The sequence below is a fragment of the Rana temporaria genome, chromosome 2 (assembly GCF_905171775.1).
Source record: "Rana temporaria chromosome 2, aRanTem1.1, whole genome shotgun sequence".
Classification (NCBI taxonomy): Eukaryota; Metazoa; Chordata; class Amphibia; order Anura; family Ranidae; genus Rana; species Rana temporaria.
This window is the reverse complement of record NC_053490.1, coordinates 99,890,935-99,910,667: the sequence shown is the minus strand read 5'-3', so window position 1 is coordinate 99,910,667 and position 19,733 is coordinate 99,890,935. Positions and strand designations below refer to the sequence as shown.

Genomic DNA, 19,733 nt, shown 5'->3' with positions numbered 1-19,733 from the left:
GGCACAGTGGCTGCGTTTGATGGGCACAGTGGCTGCGTTTGATGGGCACAGTGGCTGCGTTTGATGGGCACAGTGGCTGCATGTGATGGCACAGTGGCGACAATTGATGGCACAGTGGCAGTGTGAGTTGGCACAGTGGCTGCATGTGATGGCACAGTGGCGACAATTGATGGCACAGTGGCTGCGTGTGTTCGCACAGTGGCTGCATGTGATGGCACAGTGGCTGCGTTTGGTGGCACAGTGGCTGCGTGTGATGGGCAGAGTGGCGACAATTGATGGCACCGTGGCTGCGTTTGATGGGCACCGTGGCTGCGTTTGATGGGCACCGTGGCTGCGTTTGGTGGCACAGTGAGGCTGCAATTAATGGGGGGTTTTTTTAGTTAGAGAAGGCAAGCTCAAAATAACTCAAAAATATTTTTTTCTGCCATTTTTTTATTAAAAAACTGATGGTCACCTCAGTCCAACCCCCCCTCCCTCCAATACAGTCAATTATTTTCTTACTTTCTTCTGTTGCAGTCCTGAGTCCAGGATCCAGACAGTAGCAGCACTAGGAACTGTAGACGCAGGCTGAGCTGAGGCTCCTCGTGACTTGGGCTTCTTTCCTTGCCGCCGACACAGCTCCCTGCGCGAGTCCTCCTCTCACCTCGCCTCCGGCGTGACGTCACGTGGTGCACGCCGGGGAATGAACCAACTCTCCTCCATGGGGGGGGGGGTCGAGGAAACGCACAGGACAGAGGAAAGGGAGCCAGGAGCGCACTCGGCAGCAGTGAGTCGGCTCCGGCGGGGCGGCATACAGTTTCTATTGTGACTGCGCTGCCTGTCTGACACACATTACCGGCCCGCAACTCGACAAGCCCACCGGCTGCGTTCCGGTACTGTAAACCCACGTACTGGGCGCACGGAGAGGTGCTGGTACTCTCCAGGGCCATTTTTTGAAGTGGCGGTACTGAGTACCGCCGCGTTCCGGCCCAGTTAAAGCACTGGCAATACATACACAACATTAATTGGACTATGTATCGCTATATTGTATAATTTGGTTTATCAATGATGGGGGATTAGAGAGCCCCCAGGTCATATTGACATAATCTTGTATTACAATTATCTATAATCATAATTATTATTACTTGATTATATATGAATCAAACTGGATTCTGAGAGAAAAAAAAATCTATAGCTATGAATCATTAAATATCAATTTTACCCATACATTTATCAACATTTCTTATTTCATCAGGAACTACTGATGACATGGGTGTGCCCTTCCATATAGGGTTAGTCCCGCTCCTATTTTTAAAAAGACATTTTTTTTTTGTCTTGAAAAAGAGTACCTGGTAACACACCTCAGAAGACCCTTTAATATGGCTCACCAAGCCCCTATGCAATAATCCTGCCAAGCACCTTTAGCCTGCCAAGCAACACATGGTTGCTTACCCCAGAAGAAACAAGATTTTCCAAAACGCGTCGGGAGACTCCACTGCTGCCATGCACATTTGATCAAGTGTCCTAATTTCTGCCTTTCATGTAAGTGTTTCAATCCTTTATTAAACACTCACTGCCTACAGTATTACACTATGTGCGTTTTTTTCCCAACTCTTTTCCAATTACATCGGGCCTGTGGTTTGACCGCCCATGGTTCGCCATCTCCAAGCATTATACATCCTTTCCATTTGATTGGTGGATTTCTGCCGTTGAAGATTTGATCCTGGATTGATACATCCATTTATTAGAACAAGCTCTGTTGACCCTCTAAGCACATGCTTTTCATGGTTCAACATTTCTGGTAAGCCTCTGTTGATTCAGTGGTGGTCCTTTCACAAGTGTATTGCAGTGTGAGAATATCACATGGTTTCTTCCAATTGAAGAATTATTCACATATTAGGACTAACCGTTCAAGTTTCTTTTAGTTTACACATGACTTTTTGGACTTTAATTTTATTTGGTGATTGTACGTCTTAATTTAATCACCCAGTTTCGGAATCAGTCAGTCACTATTTAGCGCCACATTTATTTGTTTTTATAACACATGGTGACCCGGGTAAGGAGAAATGAACCGCTGCAAATGCCTGGTTCAGAGCCTGCTCTGTGTCCCATAGCTGCCCTCTGGAGGCACAGCATGCTTGGCATACACAGCTTAACCCCGGGACCATTTTGGTGGTTAAAGACCGGGCCACTTTTTGCGATTCGGCACTGCGTCGCTTTGACAATTGCACAAAAAATAAATTAAATAAAAAAGTACACTTTGCAAACACCCACAGCTAGCCCAAAACTCTCCATATGGTCACCACACACACAGGTGTCCAGGCCTCTAGCTAGCTTGACTGATTATATCACTGGGACACCCTACTAAGTAAATAAGGGGGTTTCACTTACCCGTCCAGGAACAGGGCAGCTTAGAAATGAAGAGCCCAATCTTCACCCATCATGGCGGGTTCTTGTCACTTGCGGACCTTCAAGGACTGGGTAACCTTTTCATGTTAGGGTCCACTTCTTAGGACCTGTACAGCACCCTGCAGGAACACCTTAGTGCTGTGGCGTCCAGAATTCCACTTCGAAGGGTCCAGCGCCTGGAGGTCACATTACAGGCAAAACCTCACAGGATCTTAAGTCTTCTTTGCAACGCTCAGGTACCATTTATCCAAGCATGTAGAGCCTGTGTCAAACGTATGCGATCAGTCAATCCCTTAATTGAAGAACTGTTCGTGGGACTAGAGACCTGGAGCTCAGAGGGCCCATCCACCTTGCATTCCCTGGTTAAAAAAAAAACCTGAAGCACTTCCTGTATGGGAGGGGGTTATATAGGGGATCACTTCCAGTCTAAATCTTTGGTCTACCAGTGTACATTCACCTGGAGATGAGGTATAACCCAGTAACTAATGAATATTAGCCTGTGTCCCATGATGTATAAAAAATAAATATGGGTTTATGAGAAAAAATAAAAAGTAGATTTTACACAGGGTTCTAACTTTTTGGAAATTGGGGTTGTACACTTTAAATCCATATTTCCAGTGTCCACATCAGATAACTTCACCTGAATTTCTTTCTGTAGATTTGTGCAAGCCCCCAGGGATGGGGCCACCATCTGGTCAGTAACTGGGAAATTCCCTGGTACTTCAACACATTTCTTGATCAGCGTGGGGTTAAGTCCATTCAGATATTGGCTTCCAAAGAAAGAATCCTCCTTCCATATCTTACTCACTATATCTGAAATACAAAAGTTACACATGTAGATGCTTAAAGCAGCAGATAGTGGGTTGTCAAGTGTACAAATGGCTTACAGTAGAACTAAAGGCTGGAATACTCACCAATAGTGTTGGGCGAACCGGTTAGGCTAAAGCATAAGTTAACATTGGCCGTTTGCCTGTTCGGCGGGCACTGGAATTGTGGGGCATTCGGCCATTTGTTCAGCCAGAACACTCCATTGCTTCAGCCAATCAAGTCTTCCAGTGCATTGTGAAGGCTTTACCCAACCAGGGCACAAAACACTGCCAGAGTCACGATTAGAGAAAGTAATGATGACCGTGCCCAATCATGCCTCATAGATCCACCCCACTATAAAAAGGTTCCTTACCAGAGCAGCCATTTGCAGTGCGATTTTGGAGTGGAGATAGAAAAAGGCTCTGTTCATTGCTACTAGCAAGTTAGTGTGCTATTGTAATTCTATTGTGTAGAGCAGTGGTCTCCAAACTGCGGTCCGGGAGCCAGATACGGCCCTTTGCTTTCTTTTATCTGTGTCCACAGGCAAAGATGGACATGGTCTGTCCTCAGGCAGGGCATAATTTCCTCTGTTTAGTGATGTTGCCCATGCCATCCAGCCACAGCTGGATGGCATGGACTGGCTTACTAAACCGTCCTCAACCTCCATCACCCAAGAAGAGACTAGTGTGCAGTCTACTGCAGCTGCCAGAGCTGACTATTCTGCCTCCTTGTCCACAGCTACTCCTGCCATAGCCCCAGCCTCATGCATGGAGGAGTCAGCAGAATTGAACACAGCATCAGCTACTTGCTGCTTGACGTTACAGACATTTGATTCTGATGCTCCTACCTTCCTCAACCTCAGAACCAACATGAACCTACAGAGAGGGGAAACACTAACAAATTGGCACATTCCCCCATTAACTTGGGCCTTCACATAAGGCTTGCTCACGGTGGTGCAAACATTTCCATCCAAAGTCTGTCAAAGACACCAGAATTTAGCCAAAATGCTCTAATCTGAGTGCACTAAATTGTGGTCTCATCATATAGGCTGACTCGCCAAGCCGTTTACAATATAAAGAAAGCTTGCAGGGAAATTCAATTAAAATAAAAAATTCTCGTTATGATTTCACTTTAAAATTACTGCTCATTTTTTTTTTTTTTACAAACTTGGATGCATGTCCCCCAGGGCAGTACCTGGACCCCCATACCATTTTTATGCCCAATAACTTTTACAAGCCTTCAAAATGGGCACTTGATTTTTCCAGTTCAGGTCCTATAGATTAATAGGGTTCAGTCGGCTCCAAACTTTTGCAATGATCGAAAGTTCTAATGTGAACCAAACAGGAGGTCGTTTGACACATCTTCTCTCACCAGTGCTCAAACGCCTGCAAGGTCCCTCGCTGGGAGAGCATCTAATCCCTGGTGTCTTTTGAGCACCGGTCTACAACCATCTTGATTGGTCGACGCTAGATGAAGTTACTCCTGTGCAGGTGCAGGAGTGCAGTCATCCCGGCATATACACCATGTTGGAATTTAAAATTAGCTGTGCATTTGCAGATTAGATTGTAAACCTCTGGAGAAAAAAAAATCCCCAAAAAAACCTGCAAGATAAAGACATAATGAGCTAGTATTGCATATTAGCTCATTAAATACTTACCTTAAAACCATGCCCAGTGCCACCTGCACTCGGCTCCCACTGCCAGTATGGGAACGCTGTGATTGGCCGGAGCCGCAATGACATCACTCCCATGCAGGTTCCTTATGTGCGCATGCTGCAACGTATATTGTAAATATCTTCTAAACGGTGCAACAGTATTACTGAAGAGACTCAGCATGTCTCTTCCAAAATCAAGAGCCTGCCTGTTCATAATATTTTATATTTAGCCTTTAAATCCAATTTAAAGTGGTAGTAAACCACACTTTTTTTAAACCCTGCAAGACAATTGCAAAAGTATGCATCGTGTACTAGCACATTACAAAAGGCCTAGTTAGACTTACCGGTGACGGTATTTCTAAGAGCCTTTCAGGACAACCTTGGAGAGAGCGCAGCTCCGCCCACTTTTCAGGAAACACACATGATCCTTTAAGATCCCTCCTCTTCCACCATGGCCTCAGTTATTGTGGTCTCCGACAACTGGAAAACAAAGCATAGAAGAACCACAACAAACCATGATAGACATTTAAAACACTCTTATTCAAATACCTAGGGAGGGAAAATAGCGGTTGTCCTGAAAGGCTCTTAGAAATACCGTCACCGGTAAGTCTAACTAGGCCTTTCTCTTATCGCCTTTCAGGACAACCTTGGAGAGGATAACCGAGTAACTTACCCTAGGGTGGGACCACTGCTTGCAGTACCTTCCTGCCGAAGGCTTGCTCCGCAGCGGACAGTAAGTCTAGCCTGTAGTGCCGTAGAAAGGTCGAATAGCTGGACCATGTAGCCGCCTTGCAGATTTGGTCAGGCGTAGCACCGGCTCTTTCGGCCCAAGAAACTGCCGTAGATCTTGTTGAATGGGCCGTGATTCCCGTAGGAAGCACCTCTCCTCTGGCTTGATAACTCTACAATGGCTTGTTTAAGCCATCTTCCCAACGTGCTTTTAGAAGCCTTCTCTCCTTTTCGTGACCCTGAGAATATTACGAACAAGGCGTTTGACTTCCTGAACTCTTTGGTGACAGAGGTATTGAAGTACACATCTTCTTACGTCGAGAGTATGAAAGGTTTGTTCCCCTGCATTAGAGGGAGCTGAACAAAAGGTAGGAAGGATTATTTCCTGAGACCTGTGAAAGGTTGATGAGACCTTAGGAAGAAAGGCTGGATCTGTTCGAAGAATTATCCTGTCCGGAAAAATTCTTAAATAAGGTTTTGTGACTGCCAAAGCTTGGATTTCGCCGACCCTTCTTGCGGTCGTGATGGCCACCAAAAAAATTGTTTTTAAAACTAAATTTTTCAAAGAAATATTCCCTATGGGTTCAAACAGAGTCCCCGTGAGACCCTGCAACACAATTGATAAATCCCAACTGGGAAAGGTTTTAAAGGCTATTGGCCTACTTCGACCCAGTGCCTTAAAAAATCTTGAAATTAAATGTTCCTTAGATAGAGTTCTTTCCAAATAAACTGAAAGAGCTGCTACTTGCGTCCTTAGGGTGCTAATTGCTAACCCTTTCTCCATTCCTGCATGAAGAAATTCCACGACAGAAATGACGCTATGAATCTGGAAATTTTTGGACGTACACCAGGAATTAAATTTTCTCCAGACCTTGAGGTAAATTGCTCTGGTTACACTTTTCCTGCTGTCTAGCAGAGTTTATCACTTTATCCGAGAGTCCCTTTGATCTTAAAAGGTCTTCTTCAGAAACCAGGCCGTCAACTGTAGACGTTCCACCTCCGGATGATTCACATGACCCTGAGACAGAAGGTCTTTCCTGAGTGGTAGTTTCCACGGTGGTTTTGTGGCTAAATTCTGAAGTGATGCAAACCACGGTATTTTTGGCCAGTAGGGAGTGATTAGGATCAGACTGGCTTTTTCTTCCCTGAACTTTAAGACTAGTGGTATTAGTGTGAAGGGGGGGAAGGCGTAGCACAGCTGGTAGTGCCACTGCTGAGCTAGAGCATCTATGGCTACTGCCTGGTCCTCTCTGTGAAGGGAGAAAAACTTTCGCACCTTCGCATTCTGCTGGTTGGCGAACAGGTCTATCTGTGGCTGACCCCATTCCTGAGTGATTGACATGAAAACTTCCATGTTTAAGCTCCATTCTGCCTCCACTATGCACCTCCTGCTCAGTAGGTCTGCTAACATGTTTTGAGACCCTTTTAGGTGTATTGCTGACAGGGACGCTACATTTAGCTCTGCCCAAGATAGCAGATGGTTGGCCAACTGCATCAGACTTCTGCTTCTGGTTCCCCCCTGCTTGAGGACGTAAGCCACTGCTGTGGTATTGTCCGACAGGACCTGCACGTGGTGACCCTTCACCGTTTGATAAAAAGCCTGAAGCCCCAGGAATATAGCTTTTAATTCCCTCCAATTTGAGGACCTTCTGGCTTCTGGTTTGGACCAGGTGCCCTGAGCAGTTTGTCCCTCTAGATGGGCTCCCCACCCCCAGGAACTTGCGTCTGTTGTGAGGCGCTTCTCTACCGGAAAGACCCAGGGAAGACCCCTGGTCAGATTGACAGGATTTCACCACCAGAGTGCTCTTTTGACGTTTGATGTTAATCTGATACGTTTCTCTAGAGACTCCTGGTGTGACCAGGTTTGAAGAATGCTCCTCTGGAGAGGAGAGTGAAACCTCACCCATGGAACTGCCGGGATTGAGGCTGTGAGTAGTCCCAGGACTGCCATTGCTGTCCTGACTGACATCCCCAAGTTTGTCTGGGCCTGAGCTACAGAAACCAAAACTTTCCCTATCTTTTCTTGGGGTAAAAAGACTTTCTGAAGGATAGAATTTATGGTATATCCCAGAAACCTTGTCTCTTGAGAAGGTACCAGATTTGATTTCTCCCGGTTTAGTAACCACCCTAGACCTCCGAGATGGACCTGCGACACCTGGAGATTCGTCGCAACTTGATCCCGGGAGTCCGCGAAAAACAGCAGGTCGTCCAGATACGGGACGACCGAAATCCCTTTCAGCTTCAGCGGTTCCAAGGCTTCCGCCATGATCTTCGTGAAGATCCTGGGGGAGGAGGAAAGGCCGAAGGGGAGAGCCCTGAATTGAAGGTGCCATACCCTGGACCCCAGGTTCACCGCCAGCCTGAGAAATTGCTGGGATCCTTGGGCAATCGGGACGTGTAAATAAGCATCCCTGAGGTCCAGGGATGCCATGAAACAACCGGGGGTCAGTAATTTTGTTATGGAGTAGATGGTATCCATACGGAAATGTTTGTATCTGATCGACTTGTTTAACACCTTTAAGTTTAGGATCAGGCGAAATTTGCCCGAGGGCTTCCTTACTAAAAAAAATGTGGGAATAGAAGCCCTGGCCTTCTTGATGTTTTGGGACTTGGATTACAACCCCCTGACTCATCAGATCCTGAAGCAGGATCTTCATTGCAGAAGCTTTCTCTTTGTCCCGGGGAAGGGCTGTGATATAGAACCTTCTCGGGGGACACTCTGAAAATTCCAGACTGTACCCCTCCGTGAGGATTCTTTCCACAAAGGGGCTGATGGGCATCTGTTTCCACTGTGGGAGAAAGGCAGACAATCTTCCTCCCACCGGAAGCAGATCGTCATTTATTTTTGGTAGTCTGTTCTGAGGGGCTTTTGAAAAGGATACCCCCTCTACCGCTACCTCTTTGGGACCCCCAACGTTTCTTATTTTCTTCCTTATTCTTATGGGATTGTTGAAAAGGACGAAAATTCTTTTTGGGGTTTTGACCCTTCTTAAGGGGAAAAGCCTTTTTCTTATCGGCCGTTCTGTCAAGAACCTTTTCCAGATCCTGACCGAACAACAGATCCCCTGAAAAGGGTAGACCACAAAGTTTTACTTTAGAGGGTGTATCACCCGACCAGGTCTTTAACCATACCGCTCGCCTGACTGAGTTTACCAAGGCTGCAGACCTTGCGGCCATTTTAATGGACTCAGCAGATGCATCTGCCATATATTTGATGGCTTTCAAAATTAACGGAAAGGATTCTAGCAGATCCTTTCTTGGGGTGCCTGCCTCTACATGACTCTGTAGTTTTTCAACCCAGCACTCCAAATTGCGGGCAACAACTGTGGTGGCTATGGCTGGCTTCAGGCTGGTTGAAGCGGAATCCCAGGCCTTCTTTAGGAGGGAATCAGCTCTTTTATCCATCGGATCTTTCAAAACCGCCATGTCCTCAAACGCCAGATCTGTATGACGCGAAACTTGCGAAAAAGCCGCGTCTACTTTAGGTCTTTTGTTCCACAACTCGGAATCACTGTCTTCAAAAGGAAACCTTCTTTTAAGGGCCTTGGGAAAAAAAAAGGAGCCCGTTCAGGGTCTTTCCATTCCTTTTTGATTGTGTCCGAGAGGACTTTGTGGACCGGGAAAACCCGGTGTTTGGTCTCATCCAATCCTTGATACATTTTATCATGTATGGATAGCTGGACTTTTTCTTCCTGGATATCCAGGGTAGTGTACATTGCCTTAAGTAACTCCTGAACCTCTTCTAAGGACAATTTAAATTTAGAAGTTTTGCTACTATCATCTTCCTCTTGTTCCTCATCTGAATCCCTGAGGGAGGGGAGAGTATTAGTTCCTTCATCTGCCGAATCCCCCTCCGTTTGCCTAGACAACGGGATTTTCGGGCTAGGTGGTGGCTGCTGAGGCTCCCCCTGATTTGCGGAGCCTTGTGCAATCAGATCCTTGACCGAACCTAAAGAGCTTGCCAGTTCCTGAACTGAAGAGAATAGGTCCTTATATTGTTGTGAAGTTTCCTCTTCCACCAAATTTTTAATGCAGGATCTGCACATAGGTTTTTGCCAAGAATCCCTTAAAGGATTCTTGCAAGATGGGCATTTCCTTGGTGCATCCAAGTGTTTGGTTTTGCCTGCAGATTTTTCCTGCAACGAGATGACAAACCAAATTACCAACCCATTTTTTTTTTTTTTTAAAAACACCCAGTGCTGCCACCACCAGAAACAAACAAGGGGAAAGTAAGTGCCACTACCCCTTACGGCTATACAGACCAAGAACATTAAAACTTGGTCTGGTAACCACAGGCTCCCTCAGGGAGGATCACAATAAAACATAAATAAGCCCATCAAGGCAAGAATAAAAGGCACCATTGTACCCCTCTTACCTGGGCCTGACCGGTGCCTGCAGCGCCTGTATCCGCTGGTGCTGTCTGTCTCTCCTCTATCGTAGAGCGCAGCGAATAGTAGCTGAAAAGCCCCGTTTTTAAATTTTCCCGGCGTCCCGTGTCATCGGGGGCCGGAAACGGAAGCGCCGGTCACCTGACCCGCCCCACAGACGCTGCGTTCCAGGCGTCGAGAACCACTGCGCCACGCCCCCCCAGGAAGCAGCGTCACCGTGCGCGACGCATTCGCCGGCCGGGACCCGGAGCTGGAATGCGGAACACCGCCGACCTGCAGCGGTTACCGCTCGGCCACTAGGCCCTACCGCAGCACCCGGGCACACGCCGCCACCTCCTGAGAAGCCGAATGCTCCACTGAGCCGGAGCGTCTGGGGACTCCTGAACGCCCCCTCCCCGTGGAGGGGGGCCGGGATGGTCACTGCAATAAACCAACAAAAAGGTAAGCCAACAACCCCTCCGCCTTGGAGAGAGCGCAGCTCCCTGGTTCCCTATGATGCTTCCACCATGGCGGAGGAAACACAATAACTGAGGCCATGGTGGAAGAGGAGGGATCTTAAAGGATCATGTGTGTTTCCTAAAAAGTGGGCGGAGCTGCGCTCTCTCCAAGGTTGTCCTGAAAGGCGATAAGAGAAATACTTACCTTAGATAGAAGCCCTCTAGTGGTGCACTGTCACCGCTGACAGGGCTTCCTAGTTCTTTCCAGGTTCGCGTGCTCTGGCCGTCTGATTGGCCTAGCTGTAATGACGTCGGTTACAGACCACAGCACAGAGCACTGAAGAGATGGCACAGTTATGCCGTTCCTTCAAAGCACATGCCCCGGTGACAGGAAAAATAAATAAAAAATTCTTCCCGATTCTGAGAGGCAATCAAATATTCCCTGGATCAACTTAACCTATACATATCAGTACCTAGTTATATTATGTACACCTGGGAAAGAATCCAGGCTTTTTTTTAAAGCAATCTACTGAGCTGGCCAGAACCATCTCTGAAGGGAGTCTATTCCACATGTCTTACTTACGTTCCGTATTTGGAGACGAAATCTCTTTTCCTCCAGACGCATAGCGTGCCCCCTTGTAGTCTGTGATGACCTTAAAGTGAATAATTCAACACCAAGTTCCCTATATCCCCCCTTAATCTCCTCTGAGAGAATTCAGTTCCTCCAATCTTTCCTCAGTTATAGCGTCTACAAAATAGGGGATAGTTTTATGGCATTTTACATAAAAAAAAATTTTTTACTAGTAATGGTGGCGATCAGCGATTTTTATCATGACTGCGACTTTATGGCAGACACTTCAGACACTTTTGACAACATTTTGGGACCATTGTCATTTTTACAGCGATCACTGCTATAAAAATGCACAGATTACTGTAAAAATGACACTGGCCGTGAAGGAGTTAACCTGTAGGGGGGCACTAAAGGGGTCAAGTGTGACCTAGGGAGTGCTTCTAACTGTAGGGTGGGCTGTGTGAAACATCACTGATCGATGTTCCCGATGACAGGGAACAGACGATCAGTAACAGTGTCACTAGGCAGAACGGGGAGAGGCATGTTTACACTTGCCTCTCCCAGTTCTGCAGCTCTGACCCGATCACGGGACACCGGCAGACAGCTTCTGTGGGGCATGGAGCGCGCGACCACACAGCCGGCAAATTAAAGGGGACGTATATATACGCCCATTTGCCCAGCCGTGCCATTCTGTCGACGTAAAAGTGCGTGCGGCGGTCGACAAATGGTTAAACATACCTTAAAATAAAGCCCTTCAAGCACCGAGCCGACACTGCTGCTCAGTGGAGACTGGCATTTTTTGGGGGGTGGGCAAACAGCAAAAACCCATCCCCCCCCCCCCCCCATGAGGACAGCCTGACAGAGCCCTGCACTTACCCCACCTAGGAAGTGAGCGTGCAGCATGTCTGGCTGCTTTCTTCCTTCTCCTGTGGCTTGGATCACTGCTTTTTCCGCCATGCATCCCACTCCAATTGGCTGAAAGGTCAGGCAATCCCATCAGGAAACTGGTATCAGACCCACACTTCCTGATTGGCAGAGAGGCAATTCAGTGTTACAAAAGTGAATATATGGTGATGGCGTGCACGTGAGGAGGCGCGCACTCGTAGGTAGGGGGAGAGAACAGCAATGGAATTGCTTGGCTGCGAGGACGGACCGCGCCGATGAATGAGGGGAGGAGAAGGCACCTTTCACCCCAGCACGCCACACGCTGTGTACCGCTCCATAGGTACCATCACATACTGCTGAGCTGTGCCACGCCGCTACACTAAGGGCGTATTAAACAGCCGGTGAGGAGCGGGGACAGACGAATGGATGAACAGCTTGAAGCGGGACATGCAGTGGGTGGTTCGAAATTGCCGAGTCCACACGGAATCCCCTCATCTCCAGTAACGCAGGCAATACAGGCAACCAGGTCAGCTCCCAGCGCTCAGCCACCCTTCACTACAGGGAGGAAAACGGAGGCTTGAAGGTAAGTTAGGGGGAATTCTACAGGAGAAGCATAAGGACCCAAAATCACTGCCAAGCTGCTAAGGAGTGCTGTAAAGGGTCTATCTTAACTGGTAAAGTTTAAACCATAAAATGACATAATTGAATTGGACTGTATAAGAGAACAAGCTTATTGCATATAAGTACTGTAATGCACTGCACGTGAAGTAGGTGAGAGAAGATCTGGATCACGGCTAGGGGGGAATGAAGGGGTTAAAAAGTAACCCCTAAATTAAATAATTATATGCATTAAAAAGAAACAACCCCTACCCGCATATGGTACCTCATACAGTGTTTTAAAAACGTATTAGTAACCGGTTCTTATATTTAATTCCGCAAGGTACGGAATGGTACGCAAAATCCAGCATAAGAGAACCAAGGACTAATGGCTGGGGGTGATGTGAACTCTGGGATGATCGGTTGATGACCAGCCGGCTGATTGTGCCGAGTAGCCTGGAAACTTGTTATCACCATTGGCAACTGGTTGCTATGACACATTACCTTACTATACTATTGCTATTAGATCGGGAGGGCCACATATACTCCATTTGAAACACCCAGAACAGGTAAAACGGATGGATACCTATACATACTCAAAAATCCTACCTGCAACACTTAACCTGAATGACTGACCCCCCCATTTAATGTGTGGTATTTTTCTTTGATCACGAGGAAATTATAGGTTGTGTGTTTCTCCTTTTCTTTGGAGAACATGTACGTTTCTATGGTCTCTTTGGCTTGTTGGTGCCCCCCCCCCCTTTTCTCAGGTCAAGAAAAAAAAAAAATCAAAATCAAAAAATCTGAAGCCAACATTTCCCTCACGTTAATGTCCTACCTTTGAACACCTTTCTCGTTATATTTTCTGCACTTACAAACTCTATCCATAGTAACTAATTCGCTGAGAAAACAGGAACAGCTAATTTCCATAAAGTAAAAGTGGACTGGGGGAAAACAAGCTTAGTCAAAATCAGGAGCATACAGAAAACTTCCGAAATCTCCCGTCCCACCCCACCCTGTATTACTCGCCTGCCTGGGTGAAAGCGGGAAGGAGAGAAAGTATCTCTTCACCCCCTGCCCATCCGGGGTTTCTCATTTCCCCCCCCCTCTTTTTTTTCCCTCTGTTGCGTTTTATGCTGAATAGCAGGGGAGGTTAAGTTGGGAGGTTGGAGAGAGGGGTTGAAGGGATAGGAGAAGAGGTAATAGACAGTCAAGCTGGGGAAGAGAATCAGAAGGGAGAATATGAGCAGAATAACGAGCAGATCTACAAAGGGGGGACCCCCCCCCCCCGACAACCCCAAGTAATATAACAGCAACAAGCTCCATTAGACCATTCGTGACTAGAGGAGAAAGTCCACGAGCCCAAGGAGCAACAAAACAAGCAAATAAGGATAAAAAGATTGAAAACAAGAAACCCCAAGAGGGAAAGTCCAGTGAAATATCTATGGAATTAAGAGAAGGGACTACAGAAAGTGGATCAGAAAGTTGTAGGGCGGATGAACGCATTGATGCACAGTCCCCCTCAAAAGGGAGAAATGGCTGAGATGCTCTTAAGACCTACGGACAGACCTGGGCCATATGCTCTCTAGAATAGAATCAGTAGAACAAATAGAGAAGCAAGAACAAGAATCAAATATATTAAAAGACCAAATTGAGGAGATACAACAACAGAGGCATATCCTCTAAATTAGAGGACCAGGAAAATAGAAATCGGAGACAAAATCTGAGGATAAGGTCAATACCAGAGGAGAGGGGAGAAGATCTCAGGAAAATAATGCAGAAGATATTTAACCCCCTGCTGGAAAGAACATTAGACGATCCAATTAGGATCGAAAGGGTCCATCGAGTAGGGTATCTGAAAAGAGGGACTACCGAGCGAACAAGAGATGTTATAGTAAGGTTCTGGCTATATGAGGACAAAGAAGTATTTTGGAAGAAGCTGAGGGGACAACCCCCGATAGTGCTTGATGGGTCCGAACTTCAGATATTTACGGATTTGGCCCCAGAGACTTTGGCGAGGAGACTTAAAACCACTCCTGAAAAAGATGAGACCAAAATATCAAGTATAATTGGGGTTTTCCAGCATGTCTAATTGGGACAAAGGAAGGGAGATCTGTGACATTGAGATTCCCCGAAGATTTAAATGAATTCTGCAAGAATTTGGGCATTCAGGTCCCCGATCTGCCTGGTTGGGTGTAGGGGGGAGTGGAGGTGAGGAAAGGAGGGAGGAGAACGGATGTTTCTCTTCCTTTTTCTCCCTCCCCAAATTTCTCTTTTTGTCTCTTCATGCTTTGGCGGCCGTGGAGGGGAAAGACCGACCCACCAGCCCCCTCCCCCTATAAGATAGGGGGGGAGGCAATCCCAAACCCTACCTAGAGAGATCTGAACCAAGAGATGGGAGATGGTTCAGGTTCAGAGGTCAATAATTGGCCAATGGGGGGAGGGAGGGGAGGAGGGGTTTGAGGAAGGAGGGATGGAGGGGGTGGGAGGGTTGGCGGGGGGATGGGAGGGAGGGGGGATGGGAGGGGGGGAGGAAGGAAGTCTAATCTCACCGAAATAATCAGAAGAATGAGAAGGGGAAAAATCAAAGATGCCACTAATTAAATGTTTGTCATACAATGTGAAAGGTCTTAACAGCCCAACTAAGAGACATAAGGTGCTGAAAAGATATAAAGCAGACATCGCCTTCCTACAGGAGACCCACATTACATTAGGATCAAATGTTAGACTATACTCCCCAGACTTCCCTATCTGGTACTATGGGGATACCATCTCTAAACGAGCCAGAGGGATTGCAATTGGAATCTCAAAAAGGGCTCGGTTTGTATTGACTGACAGATCCGGATGGGAGATTCCTCTTTTTAAGGGGAAAATTGGAAGAGATGGAGTGTACCTTAGTAAACATATACGTCCCAAACACCCTACCGATAAAATTTCATAGGAATATTAGGGAAACTAAAAGACTTTAGGAGGGGGGAGTATAATCTTGGGAGGAGACTTTAACCTCTGTATGGATCCGAAAGTAGATAAGACGTCTCAGACACCGGGTGTTCAAAATGTACAGTTAAGAAAGCTAAAAGACAGTCTATATAGGAGACAACTGGTTGATGCTTGGAGAATTTTTAACCCAGGCCAACGTGACTATACATTTTATTCCCCGGTGCATGGGAGCTACTCCAGGATCGACCACATATTGGTGGACCACAGAACGTTAGATATGGTGGTAGAGACGAAAATAGAAACCATGACGATTTCCGACCATGCCCCTGTTAGTATATCAATAAATATCCCAGGAAACCAGAAGTCATACCAAAATTGGAGGTTAAACGAATATTTAATGATAGATGAGACCAGCCTAACAAGGGTTAAAAAGGAGCTGGAAGCATATTTTAGGTTAAACGAGTCAGATGAAAATTTCTGTAGCAACATTATGGGATGCACACAAAGTAGTGATAAGAGGGATCCTGATTTCAGAGGGAGCAAGGAAAAAAAAAAAGAAAAAAAGTAGTAAAAAGGAAAAACTGATAGAAGAGATATTTGTTCTAGAACAACATAAGAAAACAGGAAAGCAACGAGATCTTTATATGAATCTAGTTAATAAACGAAACGAACTGAAAGAACTTATGGACCAGGAAACCAGAAGGGAATTCAACCTAATAGCAAGGGAAAGATACATGTGGGGGAACAAAAAAAAATAAAACACCTAGCAAGGATGGTACCGAAAAAGAAATTATAGATCAAATTAAAAACGGAAAAGGAGAGGTGATGCATACAACAAAAGATATAGCAGAAACCTTCAGAGTATATTATGAAAAGCTATATTCGGTAGAACAAAAGAACTGTCAGAAAGGGGAAAATATAAACAAAATCATGGAATTTCTGAAGGAAGCAGGGCTGTCCAAAATAAGCAGAAGTGATGCAGCAGTGATGGATAGGCCAATATCGGAAAAGGAGATTAATCTTGCACTAGCAGGCTCAGCCTCAGGTAAAAGTCCAAGCCCAGATGGCTTCACCACATTGTATTATAAAAAATGCAAGGAGATTCTCCTGCCAAGACTGCGTCAATATTTTAATGGGTTAGGTTAAGATTTTGATTTAAGCAGAGAGGCATCAGAGGCAACCATCACGGTTATTCCAAAGGAGGGTAAGGACAGGGGGGACTGTTCGACCAATATCTTTGCTGAACACAGATATAAAACTGTTCGCAAGGGTATTGGCCGAGAGAGTTAAACAGGAAATGACAAAATTGGTACACCCAGACCAGACAGGGTTCATCCAAGGAAGAGAGGGGAGGGACAATGGAGTAAGAGCACTGTTGATAATTCAAAAAATAAAGTCCCCGGGTCTACTCCTGTCGATAGATGCAGAAAAGGCATTTGACAGGGTAGACTGGGGACTCATGTTATGTACTTTGGAGGAAATGGGGTTCGGGCAGAGGATGATGGAATGGATAGCGACCCTCTACCAGGCGCCCAGGGCTAAAATAAAAATAAATGGTAGTCTCTCCCAAGTGCCGACAATGAAAAATGGAACAAGGCAGGGGTGCCCTTTGTCGCCACTCCTGTTTGTTCTCTCCTTGGAACCTCTGCTGGTCAGGATATGTAAGTGTCCGGATATCAAAGGAGTCAAAATAGGGGAGGACGAACACAAACTCTCTGCGTTTGCAGATGATGTCCTCTATTTCACAAATCCCAAAACCTCAATTACAAATTTATTAGATCTATGTAGGCAGTATGGGGAAATATCAAATTTTAAATTAAATGTTGCTAAAACAGATCTTGAGCATCAATATAAACAGGTGGGAGGAGAAGGACCTTAGAGTAAAAAAACAATTCTCTTGGGTAAAAGAACTTAAATATCTTGGTATATTAGCAAAATCAATTTAAAAAATGTACGCGATTAATTTCATCCCCTTGTTAAATGAAATTAAGAAAAAAATAGGAAGGGTAAAAAATAGACCAATATCCTGGATAGGACGAACTACTGTAAAATGGTTATATTACCAAAAATTATCTATAAGTTTCAGATGATACCCATAAGTTTGCCTAGAATACTCTTTATAGCTCTTAAGAAACAGATTATGAACTACATATGGAGGAACAAGAAACATAGAATCTCTCTCCAGACCCTAAGACAACCAAAAAATAAGGGGGGACTTGCAGTTCCAGATATTAAAACATACTATGACGCAGTGGTACTGTCGAGAGTGGTGGAATGGGCCAGAGTCAAAGAAAAAAGGTGGGTTAGTGTAGAAAACAAATTGTCGAAGGTGAGGTTGGATAAGATAATTTGGAACCCTCCCCAATTCAGGGCACTAGATAGGAATACACATGAGATAACAAAAAGCGCAACAAAAAGTGCACTTAAAATATGGGACACTGTTTATAAAAAAAAATAGAGAAGGAATATAATTCACCTTTATTAGCATTAAAAAATAATGATTTTGCACCAGGTAAAACACAGGTAGGGGGAAATTGGATAAAAAAAAACACACTATTCAATTAAGAGATGTAATTAAAGATGGGCACTTAGTAACACTACAGGAGCTAAAATTAAAAAAAAACCTTATAGATATTAACGAATGAAGGTATCAGCAGCTAGACCATTTTATTCAAAAACTGCCGCACCCATTGAGGTCAGGGGAGCAGTTGTCCGAACTGGAAAAATTATATTCAACTGAGAGATCTAAAGGAACTATCTCAAAGTTGTATAGGATCCTGTTAAAAATGGACGAGCAGAGTATTCCACCATTCGTTAAAAAATGGGAAAGGAAAATTGGGACACAACGGGACAGGGTCACAATAGAGAAAATGTTGACTCTGGTACACGCCTCCGCAGTAGACAGTCGCACAGTGGAAATGAGTTATAAATGCATGACTGGATGGTATATGACCCCGGACAAACCATCTAAATTTAATAATGGGCAAACAGGAGACTGTTGGAGGGGCTGTGGACTTCCGGGAAATATGGCCCACCTATGGTGGGGGTGTCCGAAAGTTAAGAAATTCTGGGAAGAAATCCTGGGATGTATAGAAGAGATCACAAAGGGGAAAATTAAGTCGGATCCATGGGTGGTCCTGTTCCACGGGGGAGAGGAAGGTATTAAAAACTATAGGAAAACTTTAGTCCCACACTTACTTAACGCAGCCAAGAGGTTAATACCAAGGAAATGGCAAGAGGTGGAATGTCCCCTGATCTGGGAATGGATCAATTCGGTGGAAGAGACCTATAGAATGGAAGAACTGAGAGAGGGATTGGAGGGCAATAACATGGCACAAGTTAAGAAATGGGACAATTGGAGGGCTTTTAAGAAATCTTGGAGTTACGCTGAAAATTTAAGGGAGGAGAGTTAAAGGTAACTCAAAGAAAATAATGAGAAGAGATCAGCTGGCATCAGAGATTATTTATGGTGAGATAAGGGGGGGAGAGGGGAGGGAGAGGGAAGGAAAAAGGGGATAAATGCGCAAATTTATTATATATAATCAAATAATGAGTAACAAAAAAAAAAAAAAAAACTGATAAGAGGAAAAACAAAATAAGAAAAAGTGACACTAATGATGCGAAACCAAAATAGAGACGCTAAGGGCTGGCAAACAGAACATGAGCGTACAAACGCACACTCTATGAGGTTGGAGTCTGAAGTGAAAAAAAAACAACAAAAATTGAATATGAATTTTTTTTTCAAAACACACCTGGATGGGATCCGAGGACATTGCTCTGCGCTCGAGTCCACCCCATTTTGAAGCCTATGGCTCCAATCAGGTGCTTCCAAAAAAAAAAAAAAAACACACACCACTGCTGTAATTCATGCGCCCGACGTCCTGAAAGGGACTGGGCACATGTATAGGGGGTGGTCACGGCAGTTGTGGATAGAGGAAGCGGTGCATGAGCCCTTAATGGACAGGCCGCACCTGCTCCCATCCTCACCTGGTCTTCCGAGTTTGCATGCTCCAGGTGCGTGACTGGCCAGAGCCACATTGATGTCACTCCTGTGCATGGGAGCCACCATTTATAGCACAGGACTCTGAACGGCCCAGGTGGCAGCTCCTTCAGAGCACATGCGCCATTGATGTCACAGGCTGCATGTACAGCAAATATCCCCTAAACAGTGCACGTTTAGGAGATATACACTACTTATAAGTAAGGCTTACCTATAGACAAGTGTCAGAGAGGAATTTACTCTCCTTTACAGATGCAAGCTTAAGCTGGCTATAGATGGATCAACATTTGGTCAGTTTAGCAAGGACAGGCTGAATTTTGATCCATGTGTGCCCTTC

The 19,733-nt window shown here is 45.5% G+C and overlaps 1 protein-coding gene across 3 annotated transcripts in view; it reads right to left on the bottom strand.

Moving 5' to 3' along the window:
* Positions 1-19,733, bottom strand: part of LOC120929271 (hydroperoxide isomerase ALOXE3-like) — a 121,380-nt gene that overhangs the window by 41,045 nt on the left and 60,602 nt on the right. For all 3 annotated transcript variants that reach the window (XM_040340594.1, XM_040340596.1, XM_040340595.1), the window contains one exon: positions 3,029-3,201. In XM_040340594.1, the coding sequence (XP_040196528.1) occupies positions 3,029-3,201 (173 nt within the window). The remainder of the gene's footprint in view (positions 1-3,028; positions 3,202-19,733) is intronic.